We start from the raw sequence: 19,495 nt of genomic DNA on the forward strand, positions 1-19,495 counted from the left end.
AAACACCGCTTAAATATAAAATTGAGTTCAATAACAAAATGTGCATAGACATCAACAAATGAATAGAAAAAATGAAATATATACTGAAAAATCCCAATTTATTGGTGAGTATCATAAAATTTTGGTCATAAAAATGACGTAAATATTGTTTGCCTATTTTCTATGTACATATAGTGTTCTTTTAAAATTAAAGTTTGTGGGCAGAGATTTGACTCTCTTTCAATAACAGAATTGAACAATGGAAGAATATAGTGTTGTTACGTGAATTACAGTAGCACTCATTCTCATTTACACCTCAATTCCGGAGGCAAACATTTATGAAATTATAATTAAAATAAGAAAATTCAGGGGATTATTGTTTTGTAATAAGGATTAACATTTTAGATTGTTATGTCGATAACCACGAAATGTGAAAAATTTGTGTGGACCAATTAGAAGTGCCTTTAATATTTTAGTATTCGCCAAGAAATTATTTATTACAAAAAATTTATTTTTCACTTATCAGAAAAGTAGGTAGCGATTGCACTTTGCCTTCATCACGAGTGTGTCTTTTTCGTTGGCAATTGTATCATAATTGTTGTTGTTTTTTTGATAGAACATTTTTGTATGACACACTATTCAACATTCCCTTTTATTGGTCATTACATGTTATGACGATGGGTTTGAGTGTTACCGACATGATGAGACATCGAGCATTTGGTTGGATGTCACGTACTGTAATGCGTTTGATCAAACAGGGCACAACATGACGAGCGTTTTCTCTCCATTGCATAAATAGAGAAAATTGTCACATTTGCAGCCCTTTAGTGAGTACCAAGGCAAATGGAACAATGTTACCAAAAATTCGACGTAGCGTACACAAATATTCAGCTTATTCAAAAATAAGTAGATTTTTATATGTTTTCTTAAACGAAGCCAACTGGAGGTTGTTATGGTATGACTTTTACAACAATTTTAACGAGCTTGAATAATTTTTCATTCAAAATTGGTTTGACAGCAGCAGCAGCAGTGCCAATGCGATTACCTGCATTCTTCTACCATGGCACGTTTTTGGGTAATTCTCATATAAATACATGTGTTTAAATTGTATGGTGAGAACGCTGTAATAAAAAGAGAAATAGGTCAGGGACTCGAATCGAAGTAGATACAAATTTAATTATAATGTAGCAACACACATTGCCCAGCAGTAACATTTCATATTAAAAATAGTATTTAAAAAATGGGGTTGAATCACAAAACGCCATATTGAATTTGAATTGAATCCAAAATAGAAGGACAATATTGTTTTAACCCAAAATCTTGAAGTTTGTTGCACAATAAAATTTAAAAAATCATTTTTGTGCAACTGAATTTGAAATAATTTGATATTGTTTCCTTTATTATTCAAAACAATACACACATACAAACTGTGCATATGTTTTGGCATAATATGGACACCATGGTATAGTTCTTCTCTCTACCATGGTAGAAAAATACAGGTAGATGCATCAACGCTTGGGAGCATTGATATGTCAAAAATTTTTATATTTCTTTTCAAGTTTAAGCAATTTCTTTATGTTTTCTTATACGACGTCATTCGGTGGTTATTATAAAATGCCTTTTTCAGCGATTTTTACAAATTAAAAAAAAATCATTCATCATTTTCAATTCCAAAATTGGTCTGACAGTTCATTGCCCCAGCAGCTGCGTCGATGCTTCTACCTATATTCTTCTACCATGCTCTCTACTCTATATTAATACTAGTGACATAATCGATATGACGTTTCATGATACATTCAGGAGAATGTTATGAAAGTTTTAAAATTAAACTTTTTAAGAGCTATTCTTCTGCGTTTTATATTTAGTAATCGAAATTCCAAAAATGAACTTATTTTGAGCATAATTTATTGAAAATTAATTGTTTTGTCTACATTTTATAACTCTGACAATTATATTACGTACAAAAACAAATTTGAATGTGGATGTTGTTATGTTGCTGATTACAATTTTTTCTATTTGGGCCCGACGTCCGCCAATTTTGTGTATTTATTTATTGTTTTGAAAAACAAGTAAACTTAAAAAATCGGTAATAATGTAGATACAATTATTAAAATACCGAATATCGGGAGGTACCGTTTTATGGGTGCTATACGAAGACGTGGGTCTGCACAGACAATTTTCTTTCTTAGGCTGTAGTATCCATTACCAACTTCAAATACCAAATTTGAAACAATTCCGTTGAGTTATGTCGCTAAAATCATCAATATACCGAATATCGGGAGGTACCCTTATATAGGGCTAAGACGTGGACCTGCACAGACAATTTTCTGTCTTAGGCTGTCGTATCCATTACCAATTTCAAATACCAAATTTGAAACAATTCCGGTGAATAATGTTGCTAAAATCATCAAAATACCGAATATCGGGAGGTACCGTTATTTGGGGGCTATACGAAGACATGGACCTGCACAGATAATCTCCTGTCATAGGCTGTAGCATCCATTACGAAATTCAAAACTATTCCGGTGGATAATGTCTCTAAATTGATGAAAATACTGAATATCTAGAGGTGCCGTTATATGGGGTCTATACAAAGACGTGGACCTACAGGGCCCAAGGCATTTCATTCTTTTTCAGGGCTGTATTTCTGCAGTTTTACGAAGTTATTCTACCTCTTTATCGTACCATGGTATTTAGGAGGGTACAAACCATGGTAGAATAAGGAGGTAGAACACCTTCGTAAAACTACAGAAATACAGCCCTGATGCTATGCCCGCTTCCTGTCAGACCCATTCAAAATTATATGCATCAAGTTTGTTTTCATTTTTTCACATTTTTCCTCATTTTTAAAATGATCTACATAGTTTTTAGTAAATTTGACCCAAACTGTTCAATTTTTCAATTTCATGGCTAAACTGGTTAATAGTTTTAATCCGCGAGCCGCAATGTATGTGTCTCCCAATCATTGGTTTTGAAAATATTTTGTTTTCATTTTTCAAAACAATAAATACATGCACAAAATTGGCAGAAGTCGGGCACACTTAGAAAAAAATTGTAATCAGCTTACCTTACCTTTTTATTGTACCATGGAACAAACCCATGGTATAATTATTACAGGTAACAGCAACTAGTGTCAAACTAGATATGAAGTTTTGTGATTCAATTCCATTTCTTGATATACAATAGGTATTTCCTTTTTATATAAAATTTCACTACAGGGCAATGTGAATATATTTGTTGTCTAAAAATAGAAAAATCACCGTTGTACTCATGGTACAATGATATCAAGGTAGGGCTATGATACCATATGATTTCAATTTTTTTATTTTCTTGGCTTAATATGTCATCTTTTTTTGTTTATGTATGTGTTTTCTTTTCAATAACAAAAAAACTGTTCAGAAAACATTCAAATTCGGATGTTTTCAAAATGTTTATTTCATCGTATGCATCGACGAAATCTAGAGTTTTTGTGGCGAAATAATCCTTTAGAGATATATATAGAGCCGGGTTTTGAGAAGAAGTGTTGACCTTTAATTCAGTTTTCGCAGTTTTCAATTATTTATTCAAAGTAAATGCAACAAGTTGTTTGATTTTTTTATTGTTTTGATACTAATTCTGACATTACAAGCCAAACAGGTAGACCTCTATACTTGCAATTTTTTCAAAGTTGACCTACCTTCTCTTCATTGTACCATGGTTGTACTTAACAAAACGCCAAAGGGGAAGGCTCGGAAACTTTTTTGCGGTTAAGGAACAGCGACACCACGTTAGATAATGTATTCGTATATTTCATATTTCCTAAAATTGCAAAATGTAGAATACTTTATGTATGTGTGCTGTTTGGTTTCAACTTGAAAGGTATTTTGCCTTTTCCACGATTTTCTAGCGATTGTTTGAAGTGTTGAGAGATTAGGACCAACAGCTAATAACTATACATTCAGGGGAATGACGTGAAAGCATTAAAATTTAATATTTTAAGAACTATTCTCTAAGTGTGCCCGACTTCTGTCAATTTTGTGTAAGTATTTATTGTTTTGAAAAATAAAAACAGAATATTTTCAAAATCAATGATTGGAAGACGAGTAAATTGCGAGACGCGCATTATAGCTATTCGCCAGTTTTACCATGGAATTGAAAGGTAGAACTGTTTAGATCATATTTTTGAAAGAAAATCCAAGCATTTAATTCATTTTTCCAGCTGTTTAACTGATTTTAAAAATGAAAAATATTGAATAAATGAAAACAACTTGTGGCATGAAAAATTGACAGGAAGCGGGCATAGCCTCAGGGCTGTATTTCTGTAGTTTTACTAGGCTGTTCTACCTCCATATTGTACCATGGTTGTTTCGATTGTTGTACAACAACACTTGCTATTCCCTGTATTCTTTTACCGTGGTACAAACCATCGTAGAAGAATACAAGTAGTTGCATCGAAGCAGCTGTCAAACCAATTTTGAAGTTGAAAATTTTGAATGAAAAATTATTCAAACATGAACAAGTTATTTGTCGAATAATACAAAAATTTGTTATACTTATCACAACGGCAATGGTATATATTTTGTCGCGATTAAGGCACAGCCACACCCCATTAGGGAAGTTGTTTTTCCCACGATTTTCTAGGGATTGCTTAAAGTGTTGAGTGATTTGGACCTACAGCCAACAACTACATATTAATAATTAAATATTTTAAAATCAATTCCTCTTTATTATCTTAAAAATGAACATTTGTTTACATTTTTTCACATATAACTCGGACACTTGTATTACGTACAAAAACAAATTTGCATGTGGTTGTTATGTTTGTTGTACAACAACACTTGCTGTTACCTGTATTTTTCTACCTTGATGGTTCAGTTATTAGAATTAATTCGGGTAGAGATTTTGTATGTAAACGTACTGTTATATAAAACATTTTTCCGGGTTTAATTGAAACAGCGTTATCTAAAATTCGACGTACTCAGTCGACGTTTTCACCATACTAGTAAAAGACGTGTATTTCTATAAAAGTAACCTAAATACGCCGGATGTACGAAATTTCCAAGTTGAACAATTTAAACATTGACAATTGAACAATTCTTTTTTTGTGTCTTAAAAACAGAAACAAAGAATACAAAAATGTGAATGTTTGTAATTTGCAATTGGGAGAATTTTGTAAGTCATAAATAGATTTAAATATATGGATATGGCGTATTTGGGTAATACGGACGTACCATGGCAGAAGAATACAGGTAGATGCATCAACGCTTGGGAGCATTGATATGTCAAAAAAATTTAAATGTTTTTTGAAATATAAATAGATTTTTATATGTTTTCTTATACTACGTCATTCGGAAGCTATTATAATTTGCGTTTTTCAACAATTTTTACAAATTTTAATAATTTTTCATTTAACATTTTCAATTCCAAAATTGGTTTGACAGTTCATTGTCCCAGCAGCTGTGTCGACTCGTCTACCTATATTCTTCTGCCATGGGACGTACAAAACATTTTACCACAATGGGGAAGTTGAATATTTGTGTATGCTTGAATTTTAGATAACGCAGTAATGTATGTTTTTCATATTGCAAAATTATTGTGATTGGACAGTGTTACCATTTTAATTTGTATGTGTAGGAAAAATTATATCAATGAAAGAGGTTGTATGTTTTTCATATTGCAAAATTATTGTGATTGGACAGTGTTACCATTTTAATTTGTATGTGTAGGAAAAATTATATCAATGAAAGAGGTTGTGTCGGACCATCGCAAATTAAAGTAACTGGTAGCCTAAATAATTGTTTAGGTACTTGGGTAATTGGTATGTAAAAAAAGATGGTTCCACACGCTTGAAGACATTAAATTTACAAACTAAGCAAAACGCGTGAACTTTTTAATAAGATTTCGGAGTGTTGATTATTATTTAGAAAAGAAATTGTAAATTCTTGCTTATCAAAAACCCTTCGATTTGTTGAAGACAGCAAAATGCGTAGAAGAAGTGAACGAAAAAAATCTTCGGATGTATCCTCGCCAGTCCCGGCGTCGCGACGTACCAACCGCCGCCGCAAATCTCCATCTATATCCGAGGATGACAAAAATGACTTGAAAAGCAATGAAGTAAATGAAAAACATATTTCCGAATCAAATGAGCTGAGTGCTGGAGAAAAAGAAAGGGATTCCAGCGAAGAGCGCGTTGGAATAAGGCGTAGACGTAGCTCACGCAGTACAAGAACTCCCATAAAAGAGCCACAAGAAACGAGTCCTTTACGTCGTCGTCGCAATCGCAGAGAAACAACACCACCAGAAAATATCATTTCATCTATTCAAGAAGAAGAAAATGTTGCCAGCGATGAAGATGCGTCTGTAAAAATGAAAAACGTCTTACAAGAAAAAAGTGAAATAGGAATAGAAAAAGAAGAAAAGTCAGAAAAATCAATACTAACATCTATAGATGCAAGAGAAGAAGCAAATGACGAGGATAAACTGGATGAGAAGCCAAGAGAATACGGTGAAAAACAGAACATAATAGAAGAGAAGGCAGAAAAGTCTCATGAAAATTTAAAAAGCGAAAAGCTTATCAGATCGTCTGAAGAGGAGACAGGTTTTTCTATTAAAAGTGATAAAGATATTGCTTCTCCGTCGGAGGATCAAGTTGACAAATATGATCAAGATGAAGTTAAAATACATAACCTTGGCAATGCCCCACGATCACGAAGTAACAGCAGTGTTCGGAAACTATCAACCAGCAAGGATACTAACGAAGATGGAGGAACTGAAGACAGAGAGGTAGTCGAAAAGGACGACAAATCTGGGGAAGCGCGTGCAATGAGAGATGACTTGCCCCAAAAGGATGAACATAAGTTGGAGGAGGTAAACCACAAAAATGACGGTAAAACTAATGAAACCTCTAATACTACTGCAGCAGCTGATACAGGTAGCAACAACAATATTGCAGCCGTTGCCCCTACTAATGCCACTACCCGCAAACGTCGTTGGATCACAAAAAAAGGCACTGAATGCAAAGAGCCTATTATGGCCATATCCACAGATTCGTTGAAGACTCTTATTGCAGATGTTCATCCTGTGCCGTTGAGCGATGTGCAATTAGAGTCTTCATCTGATGTTGAGGATGTGACTTCAGAGCGCGAAGAAGGGGAACAGTCTCCTTCACCAGAACCAGAAAGGCGTCGTGTTTCAACAGACAAAATTGAAATATCCGTCAAACCGCGGCCACAACAAAAGGAGAGCAGTCGTCAAAATCAGATGGTTCTTGGTGCGGGAACTGTCCCGGATCCCATACAACGTCAACCTAGTCCAGCCCGAAACCAATCCAGTTGTGTTTTATATATAACTAATTTAGTTCGTCCCTTTACAGTACTGCAGCTAAAGGGGCTTTTAGCAAGAACTGGAAAAATTGTAGAAAATGGATTTTGGATTGATCGCATCAAATCTAAATGCTACGTCGAATATGAAACTGAAGAGTGAGTTATATGGCTTTTATATATTTGTTATGTCCGAAGATAATTTTTTTCTTTTTGTAATACGTTTAGTGAAGCAATAGAAACACGACATGCTCTCCATGGAGTACGCTGGCCTGCTTCAAATCCAAAGTGTTTAAACGTTGATTTTGGAAATAAGTCTGATATGATTAAAGTAATAGAGTCCACAAAAGAAGAGGCACCGAAGTTTGGCCAAGAAACGAACAAGGACAATGTATTAGTCGGATCGGGCTGGAATAGGGATCGTACAGATGACGAAAAAAGGGTAAGTGTGCTTACAAAAGCTTAGCATATAATATGTAGAATACTTTACATACCTACTAAGATAATTATAATTGCTCAAACCCTTCTTTACACAGAATGCTCAGATCATTTTGAGAGAATAATTGTTTGGGAAAGATTATTCGAAATGTTACAGAAATACGTAACCAACAAATGGTCATATGATGGACCATTAAAAGGTTTGAGAGTAATACAAGAAAATTCATATTTTCGTACCGGAACTTTTTGAAAAAAAATGCTCAGAACCTAAAATGAGTCCATAAGCGAGCTTTATACCAAATTATAATTTACACTATTGCCTATCCGAAATTAGCGAATGTGTGTTAATATCTCTTTTTGAGATTTTTTCCTCCAATCTGCGTCAATTTAAAAGTTTTTTTATAGGCTTGAAATATTTCTACTCTGGTGTATGTACAACAACACGCAGTACGCGATTCATAGTTTTTCTAAGTAGCCGGCCTTCGACCGGGGCTTAATATTTTCATAGGGCGTATGTCAAACATTAATAACACGATATGTGGTTTTTCTAAACTTAATAATTTTTATAAGTAGCCGGCTTTCGACTGAGGCACGAAAATTTATTCTCTGTTACTTCTCATAGTATTCCTGAAACTAATATTACTTTACCAGAAGTGCCTGTCCAACACCAACTACACTTAATAGTTTTTTAAGTAGCCCGTCTTCGGCAACTAGACATGCCTCAAATTCTATCCAAAACTTAACTTCACCCAAAAAATTATAAAACTAATATATTTGGAATCAAAAAAGATATTGACAGAAATAGCACTATCTCTCTCTACTATCCAATTTTTAGGGGTTTTTTCAACAAGTTCCGGTACGAAATATAGATATTCTGGGTCGAATATCCAGGTGACCAGAACTTTCCTTCTCGAGAAAAATATTTTCAACTAATCACTTAAAAATACCTACATGTAGCAAAAAAATTGTTCTGTAAAATATTTCAAATGCAAGTTCCATTCTTTTTTGTAAGATTATTTTCTTTTGGGAGTTCTATAAGAAACATGCAAAATATGCGGCGTGTATCCTCTCATATTTGACCGTCTATAACCCCTTGAAGAGCATACCGTTCGTTGTTTTGTTGTTGCAAAATGGTCAGACTTAATCCCTTGGTCAGACTTAATCCCTCCAACTTTTGTTTCGTTGTTATAAATATTGTTTTTCGCCTATATCATTTTTTGCATAAGTGGTCTTATTACGAAGTTTTTTTCTGTTATGAATTTATAATGAATTTATAATGAAACTTGTTAAGGTTTGCTTTAGGAAGCACAAGAAAAATAAATGAAAATAAAAATAGTTGTTTGATTTTTCCAAAAACGTATTTTTGGCAAAGAGATTTATGTTATTCTATAGAATATGCTTATTCAAACCTGTTCTTAGCTTAAACATCTATAGAATGAATCCCTGATATATATATATATATATATATATATATATATATATATATATATATATATATATATATATATATATATATATATATATATTATATATATATATCAGGGATTCATTCTATAGATGTTTAAGCTAAGAACAGGTTTATATATATATATATATATATATATATATATATATATATATATATATATATATATATATATATATATATATATATATATATATATATATATATATATATATATATATATATGTATATATGATATCACCTATTTGTTTTTTAGGTCCACGTTTTCATATAGCCCCCATATAACGGTTCCTCCCTATATTCGGTATTTTGATGATTTTAGCGACATTATTCACCGAATTTGTTTCAAATTTGGTGTTTGAAGTTCGAAATGGATACTACAGCCTAAGGCAGAAAATTGCCTATGCAGGTCCACGACTTCGAATAGTCCCCTTTTATAACGGTACCTACCAATATTCAGCAATTTGATGATTTTAGCGTCATTATTCACCGTAGTAGTTCCAAATTACGTATTTAGAGCTCGTAATGCGAACTACAGTCCGTGACAAAAAATTGTCTATGCAGGTCCAGGTCGTATAGGCCCCAGATATCAGTACCTCCCTATATTCGGCATTTTGACGATTTTAGGTACAATACTCACCGAAATTGTTTGAGATGTCGTATTTGAAGTTCGTAATGGAAGCTACAGCCAGCGACAGAAAATTGTCTATGCAGGTCCAGGTCTTCGTATAGCTCCTATATAACGGTACCTCCCTACGTACGGTATTTTGATGATTTTGGCTACATTATTCACCGTTTATTTCAAGTTGCGAATTTGAATATGGTAATGGCTTGTGACAAACAATGCCAATGTAGGTGCACGTCGTACAGGCTCTAATATAACGGCTATATTCGGTATTTTTTAAATGTTAACAGAATTTTTGGCGAATGTTATCTTTTTTGAAAATTTTCAAATTCGTTCTAAATGGTGGAGGGTATTCAAAGTTCGGCACGGCCGAACTTACTGCTTTTTTACTTGTTAATTTTTGATTTTAATTCGTACGGAAAAATGGGAGGAAAATATTTACATTTTACACAAAAAAAGTTTTCAAAATCTTGTAAAACCATTGCACAATGGACCCAACAACAGATTTTCTGTCCACAACTATTTCAACGTCTCTATATGTAAACTCTAGAAACCCACAACGACTTCAATATCAAATTTCAGCTCCATCGTAATATAAAATTACGATCAATAACAAATTTAATTCAATTAGAACAACTATAGTACGCACCTCTTAATCTCAAGTTCATCTCCAACTCTTTTCGTAAAATTATAGTACACATTTCTGAAACCACCTCCACATTAACAGCGACCCTAACACAAATTTTCAGATTACTTACTTTGCTTTGCTAAGGGAAGATCATATGTTTATATTTTATTAGTTTGTTTCTCTTTCGAGATAAGCTTAATGATCTCATTCTCGAAAAAGAAATAAACAGGTAAATAATAAACATATGATCTTCGCTTAACAAGGCAAAACTCAAAAAAAAAATATATATAATTATTAAAATTAAAAAAAAAATTAAGTTCGACCGGTCCGAATTTTTAATACCCTCCACCTTAGGGTAATGGAAACACTAGAACCAATTATGACCCACAAATACCAACTTTTAGACATATTCGTGGGAAAATGTGGCAAAAATCATCAAAATATCGAATATCGGGATGTTTCGCCAACGGAGCTAGAACTCATTATGACCAACAAATTCCAATTTTTAGATAAATCCGTGATAAAATGTGACAAAAACTATCAAAATACAGAATATCGGAAGATACCGTTATACGGAGGCTATACCAAAACGTGGACCTATACATGCAATGTTTCGTCGCTCGAACTAGGACCCATTATGACCAACAAATACCAATTTTTAGACAAATCCGTGAAAAAATGTAGCAAAAATAATGAAAATACCTAATATCGGGATGTACCGTTATATGGGGACTATACCAAAACGTGGACCGATACATCATTTTCAATACAAACCATCCTAGACATAATAGAATTATTCTGCTAAATTTCGATGCTCTACGTCTAATAATGTGGGCTGTATTGTGATTTCAACAGACGGAAAGACAAGCGGGCATCGTTAAATCGTCTTAGAATTTTATGCTGATTATGGGGTCTACGACGAATATTTAGGGATGTTACAAACGGAATGACAAAGTTAATATACCCTCCTTTCCAAGGTGGAGGGTATAATAACGAATATAAAACTAAACTTTTTTTGACACACGTTGATCACTCAAGATCTGGTATGAAAAGCGTTTAGAATGGAGGACTCCCCCACAATAGGACAGACTTTTGAAAAGCCAAGAAGCTCATAAAACGCGAATTGAGCATCCGATCACTTTCGAACTCGGCCCATCTCAATATATCTACTAACACAACATCAAATTTGAACATGGAATATATCGGACAACTCTTCTGGTACCTCCCATTTAACGGGTCAACATTTTTAATAATTATAACTTTCATAAAAAAACATCTGATTCTCATTAAATTTCACAAATCACAATATTTTTACTAACACACGATCTGGTGTGAAGATGGGATATATCGGCCCATATTTTGGGACCTCCCACAAAGGGGTCAACATTTTGAATAACAAAACACTCATAAAATGCAAATTAAACATCCTATTCCACATCCCAATATTTCTACTAACACAAGATTTGCTGTGAAGGCAGGATATGTCGGTCAACTCCTTCCGGCATCTCCCCCACAAAGGAGCTGACAATTTGAATGATCAAAACGATCATAAAATATGGTAAATGCATCTGATTCTTTTCAATTTTTACACATGCCAGTAATTCTGCTAACACAAGGGTCAACATTTTGAATAATCATAACACATGTCAAAATATATTCTCCCGAGTGATACTTTTTAACTTGTTTTTTTTTATTTATTTATTATTATTATTTAGGCATAGGATTTTGAAGGCATATTGTTACTGTTTCATATAAATTGTTTCGCTTGGTGCTTCATTCAATTTAAAAACTTAACTCAGAATAAAATATAACAAAGTTCAAAGCAAAATTTGTAATATAAATCAATAAAATCACTATATTCTAATCTATTTCACAGTTAAATATATAAAACAGAATGTAAAATTATTGTAAATAAAAAATTAAAACAAACCATTATCATCACAGGGCTCTCGGCCAGTGCGGGAGTGGGATGTTGGCAAAAAGGAGAATCTGGACCGTGATAATAAGGGCATCAAGGATATTGAACGACGTCGTGAACGTAGCCGGGAACGTGATAGCTCTAGAAATAGAGATTTTGATCGAAATGATAGAATTGAACGTGACAGGAATGACCGCGACAGAGAAAGGAGACTGCGACGTGATAGAGAAAATCGCAGCAGTAGTTTATCGCCAGGTAAAAACAATATTTGATATTTGATTTGTATGTAAATAAACAATAAATAAATTTTCAGCAAGAAAACAGAAGAAGAAAGAGGATCCACCACTAAGATTATTAGATGATCTATTTCGTAAAACAAAGGCTACGCCCTGTATTTACTGGTTACCATTAACTCCTGAACAGGTAAGAAATAATATGTTGATTTTGGGGACTTGTAGACATTCTTAATATGTTGGATGTAATTATTATAATCGTGGTATGCACACAACTTTTGTTGAGTTGATTCTGCATTCGATTGTTTTTTTTTTATCATTGCTTATTTATCATTATTCGAAAACCCAATACCCCTCATTTCCTCCGTAAATTGAACTTATGTTTTCCTTTGTAATATTCATACAGAATTAAATGTGTGATTGATAAATGTTATATTTTAAATAAATTTACATCAGAATGTGTTCCAATCGTTACAATTAAAATTCCAATAAATATCCATGGATAAGAAAAATCAAAAATCAGGCTTAACTATTGATTATATTGGTTGCTAGGTCCAAATATACCTTAGAGTCTCGCGACAAGATTAAAAATAATGTTAAATTTAATTTTAAATCCTTCATGGTTTCGTTAACTTAAAAAGAAAGGGGATTTATTTGACTAGTGGGTTAAGCCATTTATATGTAAACGTACTGTAATAGTCATGTAATAACAATGGTAAATAAAGCAACGGATAATCAGGATTTGTAACACGATTGGCCAAAGAATTTTCTGATCCATGTAAAACAAAATATTTATTTACGTCTCTTGTTAGGCCTATATTAGAATACGGTTCGGTTCTATGGGGTCCTTATATGCAATATACTCTGATAAAATTGAATCAGTGCAACAACAATTTCTGCTATTTGCCCTAAGAGATGAGATTTGCATGGGAATAGTAATTTTTATACTAGCAGGGGAAAATAAATACGATTGCCTACACTTAAAAACAGGCGTATTATGTTGAACTCCATGATGATATTAAAAATATTAAATGGTAACATACCTTTTTCTAATCTCAACTATTATAATTAATGTTTATTGTAAATCTAGAAGATACTATAAGTTATTATATACCGATTTTCATTGCACAAATTATTCAATGGGTGAAACCTTTAATAAAATGTTTGTTGGTTTCAATTCTGGGAACTCTAATGTAGATTTTTATATGAGTTTAGAAGTTATTAAATGAAAAATAATTTTATTATTAAACGACTAAAATATGTATGTTCAATTATTTTTACAAACTACTTAATTCCCATTATGATGTGCACACGCAGGTGGTCACCTTAGGGGTGGAAAAGTGATGCGTAAATTTAAAACAATTCTTGGAAATATTCCGAATAAGTCTTAATGTCTATCATATAGTAAAACATAAACGACTTTCATTCATTTTAAAGTTGTACTATCAAGACAACCAACGACGTTTTATGACAACCAAAAAATTTTATATTTTATGAACGTGTATAACATTTTTTTTTAAATTCTATGTTTCATTACAGATTGCTGAAAAGGAAGCGTTGCGTTTAAAGCGCTTAGAAGAACAAAAGCAACGCTTGAAACAAAGGGAATTAGAACGTGAAAGGGAACGAGAACGTGATAGAGAACGGGAACGCAACCGTCAAAATCACGACAGAGATCGATCAAGAGAACGTGAACACCGTCGACCAAGATCGAGCGATAGAAGACGTTCTCGTAGTCGTGAACGCCGTCGTTATTAAAGTGGCACGTGGTGGTATTTTTCTCTAATTGCAGATCCGTTATAAAGGCATAATTTTAATGTCTTTTCTATATTTCCTTCTTTTAGGGAGAAAATGATGTTATCACACACATATTTAAAAAACGATATCGGTTGTTTTTTCCTTAAACTCAGTAAAGCGTTTGGAAATTTTGTTCCAACTTAAAAATTTTGTATTCGTACAAATAACAATGAGACCACCACTAGAGTTGAGCATAAAAAAACAATTATTCGCTTGGAAAAATTGTTCATAATTTGTTTCAAACGACATATTTCCTTAATAAACGTATTGCCTCATTGCTCATCTCAAATATTATTAGGTATTTCTATACACTCAAGTGGACTTATTTCTTTTCCTCTTTATACAGTATGTATATTCTTTATTCTTCTATAAACATTTATTTGCAAATGGTTTTTTATATATCTTTTTTGTTTTTCATTTATTAAAACATTTTTGATCTTAAGAACTTTTTAGCGCATACTAGAAATTTGAAATCTGATCTGCCATCCCTATAAATAACTGCAATCCCTACAACATTAAGCCGAGTATGTTTTTATGCCCACAGCGCCAAATCGCCCTGATTATGAAGGAAGGAATTACCGTGCTACCGATACACACCAACATTGAAGCTAATCACTTAATTCACAGCTATACTCACAAGGTCGTCACTCAATTATATAAATGAAAAGCATCATATTTGACTCCTGCTTAATTTTTATTTTTCGGATAAAAATGACAAAAATACAAACTTGTATGTACGTACGTTACACTGACAGTGAATAAATAAAAAAATGTGTGTCATATTTCCAATATATCTACAGTCGAAGGAATACACCATCCACATATAAACAACAGAAAAATTAAAATTACATATTTAATATTTTAAATGTTTGTATCATCTACAAAAGTAATACTAAATTATAACAAATAATAAAAGTAAACATAGAATTCAATAAATTTACTTTTTCGCACTTAAATCTAAATTTAAATTCATACATACTGCATACACTATTATGCCAATCATGAATAAAAATTCCGTTTGGAATTTCTCACTATTCATATCATATCACAATATTGATATCATAAACAATAATTCACCTTGGAAAATAATACTAAGGGAGAAATATTAAGTATTACGAATACTATAAAAATTGCAAAACCAAAGGCAGGTTGCAAAGAAATTGAAATGTTCTATCAGAGCAACGACAATATGTACATTAAGGAAGTTTGCTTGGCTTTTATACTAATATACACAATTTAATGTCGGGAATGTTAAAGTTATGTGTTAAGTTAGACTACTGTTCATATAAACAAGTATTTAAACTTAGTAGCATTTTGCTTTCTATATTGTAATGCAAGCCACACACGATACAACTTTTGGTACAACTTGGAGAGCAGCCAAGTTGTGTGCTTCGGTTACAAACGAACATTGTGTACAACTTATTTTTTCAATGAGTATTTCTGTTCAGATGGCACCGGAAAATAATTCTTACTCTATAATTAACTTAATGGCTTTCATTTATTATTCCTTTTTAAAAATTCTATTTTATAATATTCACTAAAATCAGACACTTGATAAAATTTCGTGTGGTGTTGTCTTTCAAAAAGAAACACAAAATGGAATTGTATGCGAAATACCCACAAACGTTACAATCGGTTGGTACAACATGCCAAATATGAAATTCTTTTGATTTTTCGTACAACCTGTACAAAACTTCGTACAACCAGCCCACAAACGATACAATATTGAATACAAACTATCCAAGTTGTATAATCAGTTGTATCGTGTATGGCTTGCATTGGTCGTTCACATACTCTTTTCATATTGTTCATTCCTTGGTATAAATACCATGTAGCAACATAGGCGAAAATTACAACAAAGCAACTTTTTCGGATCTTGATATGTCAACATTTTAAGCAAGGCGAATTTATTTGCATATAAAATTTGGAGAGGTATTTTTACCTTGATTCCGGGAAATAACTTTTTTCTTGGGGGACGGACCCTGGACCTCAGTCCGAGCTCAAGGCCCGGGGCAGACCCAGATCCACTTACCCAATATAGACAATATACTTTCGTTGGAAAGCTTATTAAAATACCTATCCAACAAGTGGTCATGACGGTGTTATTTAAAGCGGTGCGGAAGTTATAGTCAAAATATCAATTTTTGGACCCGGATTTTTTTATAAAACGCCCAAAAAATCGAAAAGGGTCCATTATGGGGGTCAACAAAATTATAGCTGACATTCTTCACTTTCTGGCTATTCGGACTAAAGTTTTCTCAATTTAACAGCTGTTGTAAGTAGCCGGCCTTCGTCCGGGGCGTAAAATTTTCTTCACACCGGCTAATGCGAACCAAAGTTGTCTAAATTTGATAATTTTGTAATTCCAACGCCGTCAACATAAAGCTTTTTTATTGAAAACAATGTTAATGAACTGGTTAGACTCGGGTTACGGGTGGAAAGACCCATATACCTGGACCCGTCATGTGATAGGTATTTGTTGAATAGGTATTTTCATATGCTTTCCAACGATACCTATATTGTCTACATTGGGTAAGTGAATCTGGGTCTGGACCGTTCTTGAACCCGGAGTTTCTATCCAAAAATATGGTGGCCCGGGTTCGTCCCCCAAGAAAAAAAGGTTTCCCAGAATCAGAACAATTTAAAAAAATTGAGGAGTTTTTACTAAACTAGAGTTAAGCCCTGGTTTTCTCTTTTCACATTCTCCACTATAGTATGAAGGGTATATTAAGTTTGTCATTCCGTTTGAAATGATCAGCATAAAATTCTATGTCGATTTAGCGATGTCCGTCCGTCTGTTAGATTGATAAAATTTTACCCAAATATATATTATGTCTGCAGGACTTTTGGTATTGAAAATGGGCCATGTTGGTCCTCGTTTTGGTATAGCCCCCATTTAACGGTGCCTCCTGATATTCGGTACTTTGTTGATTTTATCGACATTATTCATCGGATTTTTTTAAAATTTAATATTTGAAGTTTGAAATGAATGCTACAGCCTATTATAGAAAATTGTCTGTGCAAGTTCACGTCTTCGTTTAGCCCATATATAACTATACCTCCTGTACTTGTGTAGTTTGATGATTTTAGCGACATTATTTACCGGAATCGTTTCAAGTTTGGTATTTGATATTCGTAATGGACGCTACAACCTATGACCGGAGATTGTCTGTGCATGTCCACGTCTTCGTATAGCCCCCATATAACGGTACCTCCCGATATTCGGTATTTTGATGATTTTATCGACATTATTCATCGGATTTTTTTAAAATTTAGTATTTGAAGTTTGAAATGAATGCTACAGCCTATTATAGAAAATTGTCTGTGCAAGTTCACGTCTTCGTTTAGTCCCTATATAACTGTACCTCCTGTAATTGTGTATTTTGATGATTTTAGCGACATTATTTACCGAAATCGTTTCAAGTTTGGTATTTGATATTCGTAATGGACGCTACAACCTATGACCGGAGATTGTCTGTGCAGGTCCACGTCTTCGTATAGCCCCCATATAACGGTACCTCCCGATATTCGGTATTTTGATGATTTTAGCGACATTATTCACCGGACTTGTTTCGAATTTGGTATTAAAAGTTCGTAATGCATACTTCAGCCCAAGACAGAAAATTGTCTGTGCAGTCCACGTCTTCGTATAGCCCCCATATAACGGTACCTCCGGTAATACTAATGGTAATTTTAGCTGTTTCTGTCCCCTATACAGTATGATATAAATAAAATCATATAAAAAACGATTTTTTGGATTTACATTCAGTTGGCTTATTTAATTTTCAAGTCGTTCAAATATTTTTTCATGTAAAATTCTTCAAGCATCAAGCTGGATGCTTCTGCCTAAAAATGAATAAAAGAATTTTGAAGAAATGATCGCTCAACTGTGTATGTACCAAAAAAACTGCAAAGGTGTTGTTGCCGTGAATAATGAAGAAGCATTGCATGTTAACAATATCAAGAATATAATTCCTCAAAGTAAAAATTCCAAATCGAACAAAAGAAGTGGTGGTTGTAATTATTGTAATAAGAAATGGCTATTGGGTACGCGATTGTAGAAAATGGATAAGTGATGGTAAGTCAAAAAAGGAATGATGCCAAGAAGCAATTGCGGTTCAAGAGCAAATTAATTCAACTAGAAAGGATTTTTCGAGTAATTGGTGAATAGACAATGGAGATAATGGGGCAGCACGACACGTTACAACAAATAGAAGACTAATTATTTACAACTTTTGAGAAGTTCGGCGATTGTTGCAAGATTAAAGCCGATGGTAGTGAAATGTTGGATGACATTGGTAAAGGAACAATTAAAATTAAAGCAAAGATGAACAATAAGTTATTTGTTATTACACTAACAGATGTTTGGTACTTTCCAAATATATCAAAGAATTTTTATTTTTTATCTGCTCAAGACAAATGTTTAAACAGTGCATTCAATGCAAACTTTGGTGGACAATCAATTGTTGTTAGTTGGTCATCGGGAGAAAATAGGCACCTATATCACTAGCCTTGTGGAAACCAAAATAGATGACACTTATAAAAGAAATTTAATGATCTTGACTTGTGTATTTATAGTAAATCACATAGGTTGCCTTTCGGTACAAGATTGGTATCTATTTCTAATTGCTGTCAGTAAAAAGAAGTATTTAGTCACGTTTAAAGATGTATACAGCAACTATTGTCTTGGACACTTCTTAATGGAAAAATCCGATGTTAAAATCGAGTAAAGCAAATACTTAAAGAATATGGAGTTACGCAGAGACTAACTTCTCCATACACACCACAACAGAATGGGACAAGCGAGAAAGAAAATAGAACAGCTTTCGAGATGGCACGTACTTTTAAATGCTCAAATAAAATTATCAACATCCTGATGCTGTTTAGGCTGAGATAGTTCCTTCTGCAATATATTATATTAAGTACGATACCGTTACAGAAATTTTATCGAGGAAACTACAGCGTAATATTGTCACGAGATGTACAATTTAATGAAAAACTTATAAAATGCGATGGTGACGTTCAATATATGAAAGAACGATTTTAAAATGATTGGGTTGAGGAAATAAAATTGCCATTAAGGAACCATGAGAGACCTAAGAAACAGGGTGATC

The 19,495-nt window shown here is 33.2% G+C and overlaps 1 protein-coding gene across 3 annotated transcripts; it reads left to right on the forward strand.

Moving 5' to 3' along the window:
• The first annotated feature begins 5,758 nt into the window (after nt 1–5,758).
• LOC101894106 (apoptotic chromatin condensation inducer in the nucleus) lies at nt 5,759–15,317 on the forward strand. 3 transcript variants are annotated; one of them, XM_059128372.1, is made up of 6 exons: nt 5,759–7,436; nt 7,506–7,719; nt 12,378–12,606; nt 12,665–12,774; nt 14,124–14,356; nt 14,429–15,317. In XM_059128372.1, exons 1-5 carry the CDS (start codon nt 5,941–5,943, stop codon nt 14,340–14,342), a joined length of 2,268 nt encoding a protein of 755 aa, XP_058984355.1. In that variant the 5' UTR covers nt 5,759–5,940; the 3' UTR covers nt 14,343–14,356; nt 14,429–15,317. The 3 variants fall into 3 exon arrangements, 2 of the variants coding, with proteins under 2 accessions (XP_058984355.1, XP_005185897.1); XR_009343513.1 differs by having other exon boundaries at nt 5,760–7,436; nt 14,124–14,726; nt 14,825–15,317; XM_005185840.4 differs by having other exon boundaries at nt 5,760–7,436; nt 14,124–15,317.
• The last annotated feature ends 4,178 nt before the right edge of the window (nt 15,318–19,495 follow it).

This window comes from Musca domestica, unplaced genomic scaffold (genome assembly GCF_030504385.1).
Source record: "Musca domestica strain aabys unplaced genomic scaffold, Musca_domestica.polishedcontigs.V.1.1 5, whole genome shotgun sequence".
NCBI lineage: Eukaryota > Metazoa > Arthropoda > Insecta > Diptera > Muscidae > Musca > Musca domestica.

What these genes read in the sequence shown, in the direction of transcription:
- LOC101894106 (XM_059128372.1), top strand. Translation starts at nt 5,941, where the DNA reads ATGCGTAGAAGAAGTGAACGAAAAAAATCTTCGGATGTATCCTCGCCA. An exon ending in CAGCAGTAGTTTATCGCCAG is followed by an intron (nt 12,607 to 12,664) that starts GTAAAAACAATA and finishes ATAAATTTTCAG; the next exon opens with CAAGAAAACAGAAGAAGAAA. An exon ending in TACCATTAACTCCTGAACAG is followed by an intron (nt 12,775 to 14,123) that starts GTAAGAAATAAT and finishes GTTTCATTACAG; the next exon opens with ATTGCTGAAAAGGAAGCGTT.